The sequence below is a fragment of the Pan paniscus genome, chromosome 6 (genome assembly GCF_029289425.2).
Source record: "Pan paniscus chromosome 6, NHGRI_mPanPan1-v2.0_pri, whole genome shotgun sequence".
NCBI classification, from domain to species: domain Eukaryota; kingdom Metazoa; phylum Chordata; class Mammalia; order Primates; family Hominidae; genus Pan; species Pan paniscus.
The window spans coordinates 169,627,035-169,645,338 of record NC_073255.2 but is presented as its reverse complement, the minus strand read 5'-3'; the positions used below and the strand labels follow the sequence as shown (position 1 = coordinate 169,645,338).

The 18,304-nt window shown below is 40.1% G+C and overlaps 1 protein-coding gene across 2 annotated transcripts in view; it reads left to right on the top strand.

Annotated features, from left to right (window-relative positions):
• The window catches only part of CHCHD3 (coiled-coil-helix-coiled-coil-helix domain containing 3), a 298,477-nt gene that overhangs the window by 269,207 nt on the left and 10,966 nt on the right, over positions 1 to 18,304 (top strand). For both annotated transcript variants that reach the window (XM_003813458.6, XM_003813459.6), the window contains one exon: positions 17,554 to 17,689. In XM_003813458.6, coding sequence (XP_003813506.1) covers positions 17,554 to 17,689 — 136 coding nt within the window. The remainder of the gene's footprint in view (positions 1 to 17,553; positions 17,690 to 18,304) is intronic.

The window sequence follows — 18,304 nt, the reverse complement described above, 5'->3', positions numbered from 1 at the left end:
GGTGGTTAAAGCTTTTGGGAGTATGGGGTAGGGGAAGGGACAGACCTCACAGCATGAATAAACTGAAATGTTACCCAACATTTTAGTAACACCAGCATGTCTAGGCCTCCTCCAGAAGACTGCTAGTGTGGCTTCACAAAATAACATTTATGACCTTAAAGATACAGAAAACTCACGAAAAGAGGCTGAAAACCAGTTTCTGGCCTGTCTGAATACTGGTTTAACAGTAGTAGAACTTTAACTGTGTGAGTTTATTATTCTTGAAACGTCCAACTTGTCTTAGGCGAGATTTTGCTACTATTAAGGCAAATTAAAGCCGTTTGCCATCAATTCTGTTGAGTTCCCCTCACTGCTTAGTCACAAGTAGCAGCCCTGCCACCAGCAGTGGGTAAATCTATGCCAAGTGTAATTACTTCAAATACAATTCCATTTATTCATAGGGTGGACTGTTGCTCCCCATGAGCATGTACTTGGGGAAAGAAAAGATATGTAGGTTTATGTTCATTATGTACCCCATGCTGGAGGCGTAATTTTTAACATGAGTACAGCTTTTTAATCCCTTCATCAAAAACACATGCAGCAGCCCTCCTCTTTTTCCACCACCTGAACACTTTGTGGGCACCTTCAAGCTTCATGAGCAGTTACCAACTCTCAGATGTATCGTATTCTGAAACTTGGTTTTTAAGTCGGCTGTTTGAAAATAGCAGCTCGTTTTTCTTTGGAAAGAAGATGATAACTAATGGTTAGGTTCCCAGAATAACCTGCAGAAATATATTAACAATAAATGTGTATTAATAATAACAACAGCTACCATTTATTACAGGCTTACTCAGTGCCAGACACTGTGTGGAGAGCTTAAACGTTATCTTACTAATCTTCACAACAATGTTAAACAGTAGGAACTGAGGAAAAAGTTGCATCTTAGAGAGATCAAGAAACTTGCCCAAGCTTCCATTGCAAGTAAGAAGTAGACCCCAGTTTTGGATATGCATATTTTAGATGCTAGATCCTGTGTTTTTAACCATCACAGTAAATGGCTAAAACATAAGTATTGACTGTATTCTAGAACTTAAGTATTTATTGGGAAATTGGTTCTCGATTCCAGTTGGGATGTTAAGAACATGTGTAGTTTGGCCACTCTTCCTCACAGGTCTGCCTTGTTCCCCCACATATACACTGGCTAATACGGTACTGATGAGAAGTGGAGAAGGTACCCCAGTGGCTTCTCAGGGGGAAAGGTTTGAGCAGCTGATGGTGTTTGGCAGATGTGACAAGCACTGGGAATACTGCCCTTTTGGAGCTTCTGGTCTAATGGGAGAAATAACTGATCATCCAAATAACTTGACAATGGCAATTGTGAAAAGTGCTGTCAAATGCTATGAGAGCATGTCCCATGGGAATCGACTGTGAGGCATTGGAGACAACCTCTTAAAGCTGATATAAAGGCTAAAATAGTAGGCATTAGGGGAAGGGCAGCAGGGCCAATGCATGTTAAGATGCTGAGGAAGGAGCTGAGCTCCTTTGGGGTTCTGAAGGGAAACCTATTGTGAGAAAGCGTCGTAGAGAGAGATGGAGGCAGGGGTTACATCTTGTAGGACCTAGTAGGTCATAATCACTATTTTGGATGTATCCCAAGAGAGGTAGGAAATCTTGAAGAGTTAGGGTTGTAACCTAGAAGTTGTGAGACCAGATTTGTGGTTTAAAAGGGGCACTCTGGTTGTTGTTGTTTTGATAATGAATTGTGGTAGAGATGAGGGTAAGAGACCAAAAATGGAAACAGAGGGACTACATGGGAGGCTGTTGAAATAGTCCAGGCAAGTGGTTATGGTGGCTCGGACTAGGATAATGGCAATGGAAATACAAACTGGTCCATTCCAGGCCAGGCGCGGTGGCTCATGCCTGTAATTCCAGCACTTTGGGAGGCCGAGGTGGGTAGAGCACTTGAGGTCAAGAGTTTGAGACCAGCCTGGCCAACATGGTGAAACCCCATCTCTACTGAAAATACAAAAATAGCTGGGCTTGGTGGTGGACACCTGTAATCCCAGCTACTGGAGAGGCTGAGGCAGGAGAATCAGCTTGAACTCAGGAGGCAGAGGTTGCAATGAGCTGAGATTGCACCACTGCATTCCAGCCTGGGCTACAGCAAGACTCCATCTCAAAAAAAAAAAAAGAAAGAAAAGAAAAAAAGGAAGTGGTCAATTCTAGATCTATTAGAATTTAGACAAGACTACGTGACAGAATGGATATTGGGAATGAAAGGGGGAAAGGGGGAGGTATCAAGGACAACTCCCTGATCTTGGAGGGTCTATTTACTGAGATGGGGAAGAAAAAAAATAAATTGGAGGTAGAGGAGGGAATTAGTTCAGTTTTAAACATGTGGTACCTGTAATGCCTTCCATGTAACTAGCAATAGTCAGTCACCTATAAGAGGGCTGGGCTAGAGATACAAATTAGATAGCGACCAACACACAGATGGTATTTAAAGCCATGAGAATGGTTGAGGTGTCTGTGGAGAGAGAGGAGAGAGAAGAGCAAAGAGACCTCCAGGACCATCACTCCAAGGAACTCCAACATTGAGGGATCAGTTAGAAGACAATGAGCCAGAGAGCCAGGAGGAAAAACAGGAGAGTGTACTATTATGGAAGCCAAGAAATTCTTTTCAAGAAAGGGGCAATTTACTGGAACAAGTCTGTGCTGATCGGGTCCTATAAGATGTCTGCTAAAAATCATTGGATTTGACCACTTAGAGGCCTCTGATTTTAGCAAGAGCAGTTCTATCCAACAGTTGAATGAAAGCCACTTTGGCATGGATAGAAAAGAATGGATGGAAGGTAAGGAAGTGGAGGCAGAAATTGAAAAGGTATTTGCTAGAGCTGTGCTTCCAACAACATGGTAGCCACTAGCCACTTATGACTGTTTAAATGTATTAAAATTTAGTAAAATTTAACATGCATTTGCTTTGTTGCACTAGTCATATTTCAGGTGCTTACTTGCCACCGGTGGTGTGACCACCATGTTGGGACAGCGTAGATTTAGTACATTTCCATCACTGAAGAAAGCACTGTTGGATAGCACTGTTCTAGAGAATGCCAGAATGTGGTGAGAACCATCTCAGGAGAGAAAATCCCACTAGCAGGCAAGGGTGGGGGGAAGGTAAGAATTGGATCCATGCATAGGGATTGCCTTTCTTTTGATGAGAGAGACACTCTTCCTCCAAAGTATCAATAGAAAAGGAGAAGATGGGTGCAGATCCAGATCTTATGTTGGGAAGATGAGGGAGTTATCTTTTGGTTTATTTTTTTTTTCTCAATGAAACAACAGGCCAGCACATTAGCCAAGGGTGGAAAGGGAAAAGAACCAGGCGAGATTTTTGAGGAGGCTGCAGATGGCATGAATAATCCTAGTAATAGGGGGAGAGTGAGTTTACCAAAGAAGTGCCATAACATTGTGGCAGGATTTAGTGCCTGTGAATTTATAGTGATTCTAGTTTCCCTAGTTTTGTGATTTTTCTCCAGACACACTCAACTGGAGAGTAGTATTAAGGGGCTGTCATAAGGCAGCCATTCTTAGGTTGGGTTGTGTGTAATGGCATATATTAATACTGCTGAATTGGAACCCTTAGGGAGATGTAAAACTAATGGAGCTCAGCATGGTGAATCCAATCCAGACATGAATTGAGAAATGCATTATTTGGTCCTACAGTAATATATCATTATCCCTTTACGTAGAAATCATTGAGATTCCACCTCTGAAATACTCGTGTATAAGACTCATCATAATCATTTGGAGAATCTGTGTGGTAGATTGTTGTTTTCTATACTTCATAGTTGGTCTTGTTCATTTTAGTCTCAGCAGCAGACTAGAATGTTAAGCCAATTTGCTAAATCTTGCCTGTCCTCTGTAAAATGCTTAAATCCGTTTATGTAATACAAAGGGATATGTTGGAATTTAATGCCTTCTTATGGCATCAGTACTGAATATTTAATCAGAACAAAAAGAGAAACATGTTAGAATTTTCAAATTGCAGAGTTATCGTGTGGATGTTTCACAGAGGTACGTGCAGTTCAGTGTGCTTATACACCCGTATAAACTTCTCACATTTATTAGCTATAAAATACTTTGAAGGTATATTTTCTTCTAGTTTTTATATTTAATTTATGGAGTATTAAGTAGGAAAATATTAGCAACTACTTGGATGCATGCTGCACTTATTTTCTAAGAATTAGTAAATAATGTTATCATGTGTGATTAGTTGTGTTTAATGCTAGAGATGAGATATTACGAATTAGCAACTCACCTTCTAAGTTCTTTTCCTTACCAGTTACCTTAAACATATCCATTTCCCAAATAGAGACCATTTTCTCATTTCCAGGGACTTTCAGGAGATTAAAAGGTTAACATTTACAATGCTCTGATTTCAAGACTGCAAGGCACTATGTACAAAATTCGTATGTTGTTTGAGCACTTTTTTTTAAAGCCTCTATGTTCAAACCTTTTGAAATGAATTTAGTTCCTATGGAAACTTATCGCTGCTGTAGATAGTGCCCTTATCCAAGAGAAGAAAATAAAATCAATTCAGAGAATGATTTTATAATTGTATAACATAGCTTGGGAATGGACATTAGGAATATGTGCAGTTGCGCTCTTCGGCTGTTATACTGGTTCATATTAGATTGTGTTTGAAAACAACCTTGCAAATGTCACCATCTGTCCTTCACTTTGAGGCCAGAATAGGTAATAGTGGTTTAACAGAAGTTTCAGTGGGTACTCTTTCTTGCAACACCACAAGTAATACCTTTTGAGGAGGCAGGGGATATGATAAATATTTTGGAAGTAAAATTAGCTTTGGTAGGTGGAGGAGAGGGAGAAGGAAGAATGCTGGTTGACTCCTGGGAAAGATTGGCATTTTGCAGGCTATTCATTCACTAGAATTCGTGTTGATGAACACAAAAAGGAGGCAGCTGAGGCAGATAGACTATTTGAAAGTTAAGTAATAGTAGTGTATGCTTGAAGTGATAACTTAGCCTATGGTAAGGATATGGGAAACTGAGGAAGGTTAAAAGTGAAAGGTATTTTAAAACAGGAACTAACAATCTCAGTGACTTCTTGAAAATAAAGAATTAGCTGGTGCTGTGGCTTACGCCATATCCTAGTACTTTGGGAGGCCAAGAAGGGCAGATCACTTGAGCCCAGAAGTTTGAGACCAGCCTGGGCAACATGGTGAAACCCCTCTCAGCCAAAAAAAAAAAAAAATCACAAAAATTAGCCAAGTGTGGTGGTACACGCCTGTAGTCCCAGCTACTCAGGAGGCTGAAGTGGGAGGATCACCTGAGCCCAGGAGGTCAAAGCTACAGTGAACTGTGATCACGGCACTGCACTCCAGCCTGGGTGATAGAGCGAGATCCTGTCTCAAGAAAAATAATAATTTTAAAAAAGGAAAATAAATAACAACAAAAGAACCAAAAATTGATGTATGATGATGAGCTAACAATATTGCTGTTGATGAAAAGTAGGAGGAAAATCTTGTTTGGATAAGAAAACAAATAATAAATTGACCATAACCAGTTGATACTTAGAGTCTTAGAAGGAATCTAAAAGGATCGTCAGATGTAGTCCCTGGCTTCAGATGGCTAAGATTACTGATTGTATATTTTATAGAAGAACTGAAGACTAAAGAAACCTAAGATCACACAGCTACTGACTGGTGAAGAGACTCGAAATCCATTTCAGTCACAAACAGAGTCATAGGAGTACCCCTAAAGAAAGAAAATACTTTCACAAGGAACTGTAGAAGAGGAGTAGGGACATAGATCTGAACTTTGGGAATTACTTATAAATAAAAGTGGAAAGCAGGTGGGGAGAGAGCAATTAAAAAGACAGAGAAGGGGCCAACTTACAATTTCATGAATAGAGAAAGCTTCCAGGCTTTCCAAATGCTCGTGTTACACCTCACACCCAATGGCTTGCCCCATGACTTCAATAATGTGTTGGTTTCTCTGTGTCTTTTCTCACAAGGTTACTGAGATACTAAATCAGAAGGGTTTGTGCCAAACTTGTGCTGAAGGCTGATAATGTAGGGGGCATTATGAATTGTTTCCCAGCTTACATTTTGGTCTTTGTGTAGAGTTTGCATGTGGGATTTCATATCTGTCGTCTTTAAGTTTTCAATCAGTTTTCTATTTAGTGCCACAAAACGTGTGGAAATGGCATCACCATTAGGAATTGTGGTGCCCAGGCATCTAGGGGAAAAGCAAACTTCATTACAGCAATTTCTCGGAGGACACAATATATATAAATAAAATGCCGTATATTTTTGAATGTTATTTCTTGATAAGCAATGTATGCACATGATAGAAAATGTAAATATTATGTGCAAAAGTCAATCTCCTTCATAACTCTTTGGCCACCTATCCAACTCGCCTCCTTGGAAGCAACTGCTATTTGCAATTGTGTATTTTTTCAGATATATTTTATAATCATTTCTCAGCCTTTTGGCTAAGATCAAGTGTAGATATTTATGTCAAGTGTATATATATATATATATATATATATTTATGTGTATGTTAGCATATACATGGTATATGATTTTAAATTAAACTTGTGAAATCATGAGCTCATGCAGAATAAGTAATCATTGCTGTCTAGCATCCATAAACTCTTATTCCATTTTCCATTACCCATTAACCATTCATTTTACTGCACATCTGTTTTGGAGAGCAAGAAAGGACTTGGGCTGGAAGTACTGGACACTCAGTATAAGTGTGAGGTGAAGCCCATCAGTAAATGCGTAAATATATTCATGCCTTAGATATACTTACCTTATATATAAAATTAGATGCTGTAGTGGAAAGTACAGCCTGGGGGGCAGAGAGGACCTGGAGTATCCCTTGCCAGCGTTGAGCATCACCCATCATGGGGTCCCCTACACCTGCTCAGGTACCACTGCAGGGCCAGGCAGTGGGGCCTCCCCCAAGTTCATACTCCGTCTCTGCTGTTCTGTGTCCAGCTCCTTTAGGAGAACCTTCTTCTCATGTACTGCTTTTTTCTTATGCGTGGGCTTACTCACCAGAATCCCTCTTGCTATCAGAGCACTGACCCAGCTGGTGAGGTTTCCCACCCAGCAAACCATTTTCTTCCACTCCTCCCCATCTCACCAGCCTCATTTTGTAATATCCTTCACTGTGGACACCCTTCTTAGGAAATCGAAGTGTTATTCCTTAACCACACCAGGTCTGCAAGGACCATGCCCTCCTTTCTGCCTGCCCTTCTTTGTCTTTCTTTCAAAGAATTGAAAACTCACCCTTTTCACACTACCTTCCCTGACATCCTAACTTTTAAGCACATTTTTACTGGTTCCTCTACTTGATGGGAATGTCATGGTCTGCTTGCAGAATGTGTCCTTGATGAAAGTGTTTTGGCTCTTTAATCTGTATGTAAATTTCCATGTGAATCTTCAAAAAAAAAGTCTGTTAGAGATGTCACTGCCTCCAGCTCTAGCCTTTTCTTCTCTCTTCTTTTGCTGCCTTTCCTTCATTTACTTGTCTGTCTAGAATGCCTTTGTATCCCATGTCTAACTGCCTAAGCCCTTTCCATTCTTGAAGACCCTAGTGAAATTCCATTATCTCATCTAAAACTTTTCCTAGTCATCTCCAGCCAGATGTAATCCTTCCCTTTTGTATTTTACTATTGCCAGATGTGTCCCTTTAAAGCAGTTCTTAATGGGCTAGATAGGTCTGCCTGACTCAGTCTTTTTTTCTTGTCCCACAGTGCTTGGTATCTCACAGGCACTCTAAAGGATATGGAATTGACCTCATCCTGCCACCTCCATTTCTTCTTCACTGCCCACTTTCTTCTTTATCAATTTCTACCTGGCTTCTGCCTCACGCTCTCTGCTCAGATTCGTTCTCCAGCTTGCTATGGAGCACATTCCTTGGCCATTTATCAGTCTTCCTTCTTTTTGACTGTCTTCTCTGTCATGAAACTCTGGTCTCCCCAGCCTTGTGATGCTGTGTTACACCAGTTCTCTCCACGGTCAGTTCCCCTACTGCTCCATCTTCCTTCCCTGTCACCCCCAGGTATGGACTGTTCCCCAAGCTTCTGCTGTCCTTTCTGTCCTTTGCCTCTATGCTCCCCACCACATCTTGCAGGGGATTTCGACACTGCAGCTGTAGCCCTGCCATCATGCTGAGCTCCAACTCCACGCTTTAGATTGTGGTGAGGAGGTGTCATTTCCACTTGAGCTTCCTGTCATTACTTGAGCATGTTTATTCTTTAAATCCCCAAGGCCTAAGCCATCCTGTGATTCTCTCAGTCCTTCCTCTTCTTTACTTCCATGTCCTCTCAGTTATCACATCATTCCATCCTTGCTTTCCAGTGCCTCCATTCTTGCCGGATCATTCTCTTCATCAGCTTGTTTCATCTTTATAGCTGGGTGCTGCTCCACTGACCTCTCTGCCATGGAGTTCCACTTCCATCCATCTGATTTATTTTTACATTGGATCCGCCTTCCCAAGGTGGTACCTTTATAACTTCACTCTCTCATTTAGAAAGGCCAGTGGCTTGTCATCACCTGCAGGATAGACTCTAGGTGTGCTGTCTCTTCTTGGCAGACTGTCCATATCCCAGCCCCTCCCTTCTTAGCACTACCCAACCCTTCCAACCCTCTACTACAACCTGAGTCCCCTGAATATGCCAGACTCGATTGAGCCTGGACCTCAGCTCACCTAGATCCTCTCAAACGCCCTCTGACTCTTACAGTCCTGCCCTTCACTCTGTGGGCTTTTTAAAGTCTCATCTCCTCTCTTCCTTGGAACCCCCCCAGACTACCCCTTCCCCCACACTGTCCACGCACAATAGAATGGTTATGCCCTCAGAACAGCTGTAGCGTATACTGCCTGTACTGTTTCCTTGACACTTCAGTTGCCTTGTGTTACTTGTGACCTTTATGAGTGTGTATGTTTCTCCCCCAGTAAATAAGTTTCTTGGGGGAGTATTTAGTATTCTCTCCCCTCCCCTTTGTTCCTGCACATCCTTTACTCCCCCTTCCTAGTCTGTACACAGTGGCACAGCTCTGATATCCACATGACATTCTTTCTGCCTCGCAGCACTGCATCCAAGGAAGTTTGGCAGCATGGCCTATTGGCCCCATTTTGGGATTTCCCTCTTCCAGTGGCAGTGCCTAAGCATTCTCCTCTTCAAGTAACCGATAGGGATGGAAAACAGACAAAAGGCTTGACTCTACTCCTCCTCCCACTGCTGCTCCCGCCACTCTTCATTTTTAGCACTCTGACACTTAAAGGGCAAATCAATATGGATAATTTTTTTTCTTCACTTGTCCCTAAAATAAATACATTTGCAATTCTTTCAGTTAAGGGAGCCAGACACAGTCCTTCCAGTGTGTATCTGGTATTTGGATCTTGCTTTTAAAATGTAGTAGAAAAAAGTGTATCACATAAAGTAATGTAACACGCTCTCTCACCACAGACTTAAATTTTGGTCTTAACCTAGTTTTTTAGAATGTGTCACAGTCCTCATTGAGATATGTGACAGTTTTGAAATTTTTAAAATTAAACTGTTCTTGACTTCTCTTGGTATTAAAAGCACTCTCTTAAATTTGATCACGGCAGGGAAGAGGTAGGGGTACTGGAATGTATTTTTATGCATGGACGACTCAAATGAAATTTCACCAAACTTCGCACCACCCGAGTCACCCCTCAGCTGAGAAGGAGCATATAAAATTCATCCCAAAGGGCAATTCTTTGTGAAAAATCATAATCACCTAAAAATAGAAGCTCCGCATGAATGTGTGCCCACTTATATTTCTGCACAGAATGCTGCTTGCATACTACCCAACAGCAAGAGTCTGTGATTGTAAGCTATTATAATAGATTGAGGAAAGTGATATAAGAAGGTCCATGAAGTATGTATTTCTCCAAATAGGGAAGGATTATTTCTGGGAGGGTATGTTTGATGTTCCCTTCAGTTTTCTCATTAAGTCTTAGGTTGATTGTTAGTATCCTTTGTCAGAAAAACCTTGTAGATTGCCAGGCCTGGTGCCCTGTCCCTTGGCTACATTGGGGACTCCCGTGTTGGCTATTTCCAGTTATCCACCTTCTAAACATGAGGTTTTCTGCAGGAAAAATGGGTGATAAAGGGAGTACCACCCCTTCAAGAACCTGAAATTAAAGTTATCTTCGAAGACAGATGTCATAGTTTGCTTTAGTTCCTAGCCTTGAACTCCCCATTTCTCTCCCTCGTCATTCCCAGTGGGTGGGTTGCTATGCCCAGCCAATCCCTCTGTTTTTTCTCCACCTGCCAGATTCGTGCAGGTGGAGAAAAAACAGAGGGACTGGCTGGGCACAGCAACCCACCACCGGGAAGAGTGGATTCCTTCCCTTTCTCCTCTAGTTCCAATAGGTTATTTTGCTTCCTAATATCTTTCTGCTTTCCTCAACTTATCCCAGTTCCTCCTGTCTTCCTTCTGTTTTAGGAGTGACTGAGTAGTTAAAGGAATAAATGAACCAACCAACCCTCATGTTTTTAATCCTAAGACCAATTTTGATGAACATTCCAAAGTAGCATCATGAGGGATTGGAAATAACTCACAAAGCCTCGAGGGTATCAGCATAAGTAGAATACATTATATAGATATTTAAGAAAATAGTTATTTAAGGAAAAATCTATGATTGATGCATTGTATATGGCTCATGATGAACATATTTCTGTTATGTAATTAAACAGTTGTTTTACGAAGTCAGGAGAGAGTAAATGCCATGCCTTTATTTAATGATAGTAATAATAACAATGCTTTTCTTGACCCTGAAACCTAATTGAGATATTCAAATAAAAAGTTTGATCTGTGTTAAGATTACTTGGTCTCATTCACACATTGATATATCCTTTGGAGATTCGGATTTAACAGTTTCATTCCAATACCTGTGGATCTTTTGAAAGGACAAAGAGAATAATCTTCAAATTTGCAATTCTTATAACCAAGGGCTACTTCTATGGGCTGTGATTTTATTCTGTTCCCACTATGTGCATGCTAGGAGGTAGTTCTACCCAGAATACTTTATATAACTGCTGCCACAAAACTGCATTGTTAACCCACTAGTGCTTGTTTTTATTACAGCATTATTATTTGACATTTATTAAGCAATAACAATATTTCAAGCATTGTTAAGAAAGAAAGGGAGGGAGGGATGGCTTATAGCTCTCTAAATAAAGGCTTCCCACCCAGACAAAAGCGCAATTTGTTAGCTGTAGAATTTTGCCTGTTGAGAAGACTTTGTAGGCTTGAGAAAATAGCATCCCATGAGTACATGGTTGTTCTAAATTACATGTGATCTGGAAGTTTATTTGGGGTCCTTCCAGATTGAGTTCATGTTGCCATCAGTTATGTTGAGTCACCAAACTCTGTACAATTATTGCCCGTTAGTCCTGGTATCTTTTAAGTAAGAATTAAGTAAAAATTTTATCTCCCTTTTTAGCGATATGTAGCCCAAATATAAGTCAAGAACACCAAGATATGGTGGAAAGTAAAAATTAGCCAATGGCTTGTTTCTTCCACCTCATACCAAATGTCTGACTTCCCAAATCCTTCCACCTGTTAAACAACTAAACAAAACTGGGGACCCTCATTCTTTGGAGACCCAGTTTCCTAAGTTCAGACCCCTAATGAAGAATAGGAACTCTCCAGCTCTTCAGTTGTGCTGGGTGAGCCCATACAGTGGGATCCAGCTCAGGGTTTGGTGCAGTTGGCAAGATCCCAAGAGGGTTTTCTGTGAAGGGTAGAATGAGAGCTGTGGCTTGAGAAGAAACCAGGCAGCAGGGGAGTCCCATCGTGTCAGGGTGTGTTACTCTCCCCTGAGCACCACAGAGAAGCCACCAACCCCTACCAGCTGTCACGTGGCCACATGTTGTTAGAGTCCTGCTCTCCTAGGTTTTTCCACCCTGCCCCCCATCATTTCCAAGGACCCAATATTATTGAATAAGAAACATATTGCAAAATTGAAAAGTTGTTTGCTCACCTTACATTTTGGTATGTTTGTACCCATCTGTTTAGGGTGTATGAGGCCTATTGGCATGAGGACTGTGTATCTGTGTATGTAGAGTACTGTGTTGCTCATTTTATCAGGGATAGGTGGCCAGAGGTCCTCTCTTTTGGATTTTCCTGGGTTTAGGGCTTTTACTCAGGGTCCTAACACTGGAGTGGAAGGCTGGCAGTGCTTTCCCCTCCTGCCCTCCAGGTCGCGTTCCCCCCGTAGATCCGACTGTGGAATTGTGAACCTGACATCTTTTTCCAAAGTCAACAGTGGATTAAAATTAAAATGTTAAGTCTTAAAGTATTTTCAGATAGATACTATTCTTTCAAACCTTGGGTTTACAGGATAGAATTTTATATGCTCTGTTTTCTAGCTAGCCAAAGCTAACCTTTTCTTTTAAAGCCCAAGCTGTAGCTATTTGATTAAATAGTATGGCCCTCATTACAGGTCATAGTCTGCTCTCAGTGTGACTGGTTCGTTGAGCTAAGTGCTGAGCTAGGTGATGTCCAGGTCGGCATTCCTTTCTCTGGTAACAGTGGAGGCTGCTTGGCATTTTGTGTTGTGATGGTAGAAAACATATTAGTTAACATTCATCATGTTAGTAATCAAAAGAAATAGCATCTCAAATTGTATATGAAAACAAATGGAAACAAAGCAGGCAGCTTTTGGAGCTGTTTGGACCACTTTAGAGAGGGACTTCTGAAGTGTAATTGTGGAAATTTGATTACAGCTCAAATGGAAATGTCATTAATAAAATGGTTAGCAGTTATTAAGAATGTCAGAAAAGCTTAAAATTGAATTTTTCAGATCTTGCATAATTAGAGACTATTTACATTTTACTCTGAAAACAAATATTAGGATATTTAGATTTAAGGTAAAATTAAAAATAAAAAGTTAATATAGTACATTTCAGATAAATATTTTCTTCATATTGCATTTTACGATAGATTAATTATAAGTGATGAGAGAAACAAAAGTGAATGATTACATATTTTTAAATATTGGCAATGTGCCTAGTAGCTTTAGTTTTGTGTTTTAAAAGAAAAGCAGAAATCCTGATCACTGGGTTTAACAGCTAATGAAAAGTTGGTAGAGAAAAAATTAAAGTTTTTGCATTGTGCTATAGGAATTAGACCTAAAGATTTGATTCCCTGACTGTGTTGTGTGTCTGCTTTTAGTGTAAAATATGGTTTTATGAGACCACCTGATCCCATGAAGGATGCATTATCAGAACCTGTTAAAAAAAAAAATAGAATTCTCCTTTTAACACCAGCCATTCTCATCTTCATTTTGTCTCTCCCTCCTTCTTTCCTTCTTGTTCCCTCTCTTCTCCCTCTCTCTGGTATTTCATCATAGTATCTGTAGAACTCTCTCAGCATACTTCTGGTTCAGGTACAGGGAAAGGATCCTTTCTTTGCATGCCTAGACTCGTAATGAGTGACTTCAGTGTCCTCTAGAGTCTTGGGAGTTGTGGCTGCTAACTGATTGTCATTACATGATTTTTTTAGCCTTCTGAGTGGAGAGTGGTGTGAGGAGTGTTATCTCCACATTTTTTCATTCTTTGAAGTTACCTTATTATCCTTACCATTAATATTAGCAGAACTAAAAAGATGGGTAAGTAGTTTTCTTGAAATGTAAAGCTCAGACCCACATCAAAGAAGGTTCTAAGACTTGAAAACAGAGGCAGCAGTGGAACCAACAGATAGTTTTAAAACAGATAACCTAGTGTAACTGTGTTATAGTCTTAAGAGGGGACTTCTGAATACTCCCTTGGCTTTGTTTTTGCTAAAACTGTTTTCATTTCTCTTTGATCAGTTAATTTAACTTATAGGAAAGTCTCCTAAGGTAATAATCAGAAATGGTAGTTAATAATTTATGTCCTTCACCATGTTTTTTAAGCAGTGAAAAATTAGAAACAGCCAAACAGCCAAAGTTTCTTCAATAGACCTGTTAGTATAAGCAGAAAAAATACTTGGATATATATATATTTTTAGTTGCCTTTTAAGTGAATATTAACATTAAACATTAGCCAAAGAATGTTTTACTGGTGACAGGCTACAGAATATCTACCAGAAGTGCTTCTTTTGATTTTGTTCTGGGGTCTAATCTTTGGGACTCCAGTTCTACCTTTGGTACTGTCAGCAACCCCTTGGGCCTTTGGTGCCACTGTGTGGGGTAGGGAGGGCCAAAGGGAGGGCGGGCTGCTAGTGCTTGTGGAGATGAGAGGAGAGAAAGGGAAGAGCAGAGTAAAAGAGTATAAGAAAGAAAAGAAAAGAGATGTGCATACATATGGTAGGATCCATGAAAGGTTCCCAGTAATTTCAAGTGACCACAAAACTGGATTTTTTTCTTGTTTTTGTTACATGTATATTTTCAAAGGTTGACTCTATTCCACCGATTTCTTCTTGCTAAACATGTTTTTGATTAACTATTAGATCTTCCCACTTCTTTATTAGTGTTTTAAGTTTTCCAAATCTATATTTCATCCTTCTCTTACCATTGTCATTCACCATTTCTTTGCCTCTTCCTTACATACAAAGAAATTAACTTGTCTAATCGTCCTTTGCTGCTAAGACTTAATTTTCCTTCCTAGGTATCTTGAAAGTCTGCCTTTCATTATTTTTGCCTAATAGGGGCTTTTTCCATCAGCAGGAATGAAAGCAGTCAATAAAAGTCAATTGCTGACTCTATGATTATATGGAGGGTTTACCATAATGCATATTGGAAATGTTTTTGAAACCTTTATCCTGAATGGAAGGTGCCATGGCTTGTGTTTTATGGCCTTCTAATGTTAGACAGCAATCTCATTTAGCATTTTCCCAAAGTGAAAACAGTGCATTAGGGCAGTATAACAAGCTTTACAGATCAATACAGAGGCAAACCTTTACCCTTACAGATTAATCCAAGAAAATGTCCCAGGGTCTACTCCAGGAGCTGGAGGACAATTATGCTGATTTCCATTCCTCTTCCCCTCTTTCTACCATCAAATCATTAATACAGATTGAAGTGTGTACAAAAAGAATTTCAGAGGATGACTGCACACACACACACACACACACACACACACACACACACACACACAACAGATCACCAAACAGGAAATCAAGAGTCCTGGAAGTGAGTAGTATTGATTTGTGGTGATAAAAGTATATTTTGACACATTTCAAATCATAAATAACTCATGGACTTTAACTTGCATGACTAATAGCTCAACCCAGGATACATGCTTATCTACAACTTAAACTACCTCTTTCTAAGGAGTCCATAACATGAGGTGAATTATCCCATCGTGAGTAGACTTTTTAAAGGAAAAAATACACTGTCTTCTTTATGACGTGCAGTGTGTGGATGCTTATTTTTACAGTCTTTCCCCGTATGTTAATGAGGAAGGGCTGCATATCTGGTCAGGGTTGTTCTAGCCTTCCCTCCTCACCGCCTTCCCCCTGCTTTTAAATCTGAGACACATTGGAGACACGATCAGTTGTCAACACTAGGATAGAATGTAACCCTGCTTTCCTATGAGCTATTAGTCATTAGTCATGTATTTGCTAGGTTCAGCTGATCTGATGCTTAATCATATTTTATTCGATATTTATCTAGATGCAGGTCTTGCTATAATTAGTCACTTAGTGGTATCTGTGCCTATACTCTTTGAAGCACGGCTGATTCCTTTTAAATCCTGATGTTCGTGGTAAAGGATTAGGGAAATGTGTGTCCAGAAAAATTCACAGACATCTGAAGTTTGAAATCTTAAAGCATGGAAACTCCTGGGATTCTATTTAATTCTGTTCTTAGGTATTTGACAAAGCAGTAAGGTAATGAATGAAAAAGTAAAAGTGATGTTATAGAAAAATTGTTGAAACATTTTTTTTTTTCTCTGTATGTCTGTGTTCTTTAGAGGGTAGTAGGAAGTCAGGGAACCACCAACATGCTTTGCATTTCTATTCTAGCAAAATATATATTAGCTTAGTGTACTGGATAAAAATAATGAGACAAATCGTCACCCAGGGGTTTCCTTATTGATGAGAAATAATCCCCCTGTGTTCTCTAGGGGTTTTGTTTGAACCCATTAAATTTTAAATAATGTGATTTCAAGATTACTATGGAAATAACAAATTTAAATTTCAAAAATAGAAGTGATAAGACTGGAAGCTTCTTGTATTAAGACTAATTTGAAAAAACATGAATTTCAAGATTAAAAGTAGTAATATTGTGGTTTTTTCTCTGTATGTATTTAGTCCTTGCAGTCCAAACTTCCCTGCCGTATTAATAAGAATATTTTACCTTCATTTGTATAACTCATTTGGTTTATTATCATTTTTCAAGCATATATTATAAGGTTTTTGGAAACATTTACATTGGGTCTCATATTCACAGAAGCAATCTGACTAAAATCTGAGATTTGTAAGTATAAGTAGCAAAATTTTAACCCAGGGGACTTTAAAATGTTTTCTTTGCACCGATTTGTATTCATTCAGTAAATGTATTACATGACTTCTGTAGGGTTCCAATGTCTAATAGCTGAGGTAACAAAGAAAATAAGTCACAGTCCTTGGAATTTACATTCTAGTAAATGTAGGTTGCTAAATTGTATTAGACTATGGTGTAGTCAGTGTCACATGCATGGCAAGAAAAGTGAATACGGGACCAATGGGGTCACCATAAAGGGAATGATAGACTGTACCAGGGTTAGGGGGTGGAGAGCTAATGAAAGCCGACACTTGAGTGAAGTATCAAAGGATGAGTATGTTTTTTCCAGATATAGAGGCATAGGTGGGAGTTTGGGCATAGAGCATTTCCAGAAGCAAGAGCAGCATGAGCTTAGACGTGAAGAGAAGTGTAAGAACGAAACCCTGAATTGGGTTTGCCCAGGCTTCAGCTGTGTGCAGGGTTGGGGGGTGAAGGCAACAGAGTAGGCAGGAACCTGGTCAAGAAGGACCAGCCGGCTGGCCTTGTATTTTGTATAGAAAGTGCTGGGAAAAGAGATCATCTTCGATTTCCTATGGGAAAGAACCCTCTGGAAGGTGTGTGCAGGCAGGAGTAGAGGGTGTCAAAGCTGAGAGACCAGCTGGGAGGTTGTTTCTTGAATCCAGGATGTGGCTCACTTGGAAGCAATGTAACGACAGTGAGTGTGGAGCAGGAGGACCAGGCCATAGGGATCTCCAACTTTGTGACCAAGTGGATATGGGAATGGAAGAGAGAACTTAGGGCTTCCAAGTTTCTGGCATGTTGATATGGTTTCGGTTTGGAAGGGATGGTTATATTGTCCAGACTAACTCACAGTAGTGTCAATTAGTGGAACTAATTTCTTAGAATTTATTTACCCTTTGTCATTTTTATGATGGGAAAAATTTAGCTATCTTTAAAGTTTAAGGGAAATTCTTTCTCTTAAACCTTTTTCGACATTTGCAACATCTGTGTCTTACTGTGCGTTTTATGTGTTCTTTAACCTTGATTTTTATTCTGAATGAAGACCATTGGTCTCAGCGGTCCCTGTGTTTGTTTTCAGGCGATATGAGTCTCATCCAGTCTGTGCTGATCTGCAGGCCAAAATTCTTCAGTGTTACCGTGAGAACACCCACCAGACCCTCAAATGCTCCGCTCTGGCCACCCAGTATATGCACTGTGTCAATCATGCCAAACAGGTAGGTGTGCCAGCCAGGCCACTGGGGGCACTGGGCAAATTGAAAACTGGATGACCTGGGGCAGTGGTAAGGACTAAATGGGCCACTGTGTGTGAAAAAGCTTTCTAAGCCCTAGTCATCATCATCAAGAATTACTGTAATGAGTTGATTAGGGCATAACTTCTGTCCGATCATTGTCAAAGAGCCCATATCTTCCTTGTGTACAACTCATTTACTTGCAGAAAAAAGGATTCTACTACAATTATACTTTTTTCCACTTGCCCTGAACTTTTGTCTTCTAATAATAATGTTCCCAAGGTCATTCCTCATACTTTTAGGCCAATATTTAGAGCTAGCGAAGAGGATACAGATTAAGAGCTGGCACCTTTGGGCCCATAAGCAGTAGGTAGTCAGGCAGAGGGCCAGGTTAAAAAAAAAAAACAAAACACCACCGTTCAGTCACTGTCCAACGCTTCCACCGGTTGATAGAGTTCACTTAGTTGGACAGGGAAAGGGAAACCAGAGATAGCATTTTAAAAAGAATTTCCACTGCTTTTATAGACCATAGCCATATTCTTCTCTTGACCCTTCATATCAGAATAATATGATGTTCACAGGACGTGCATTTTCTCTAAT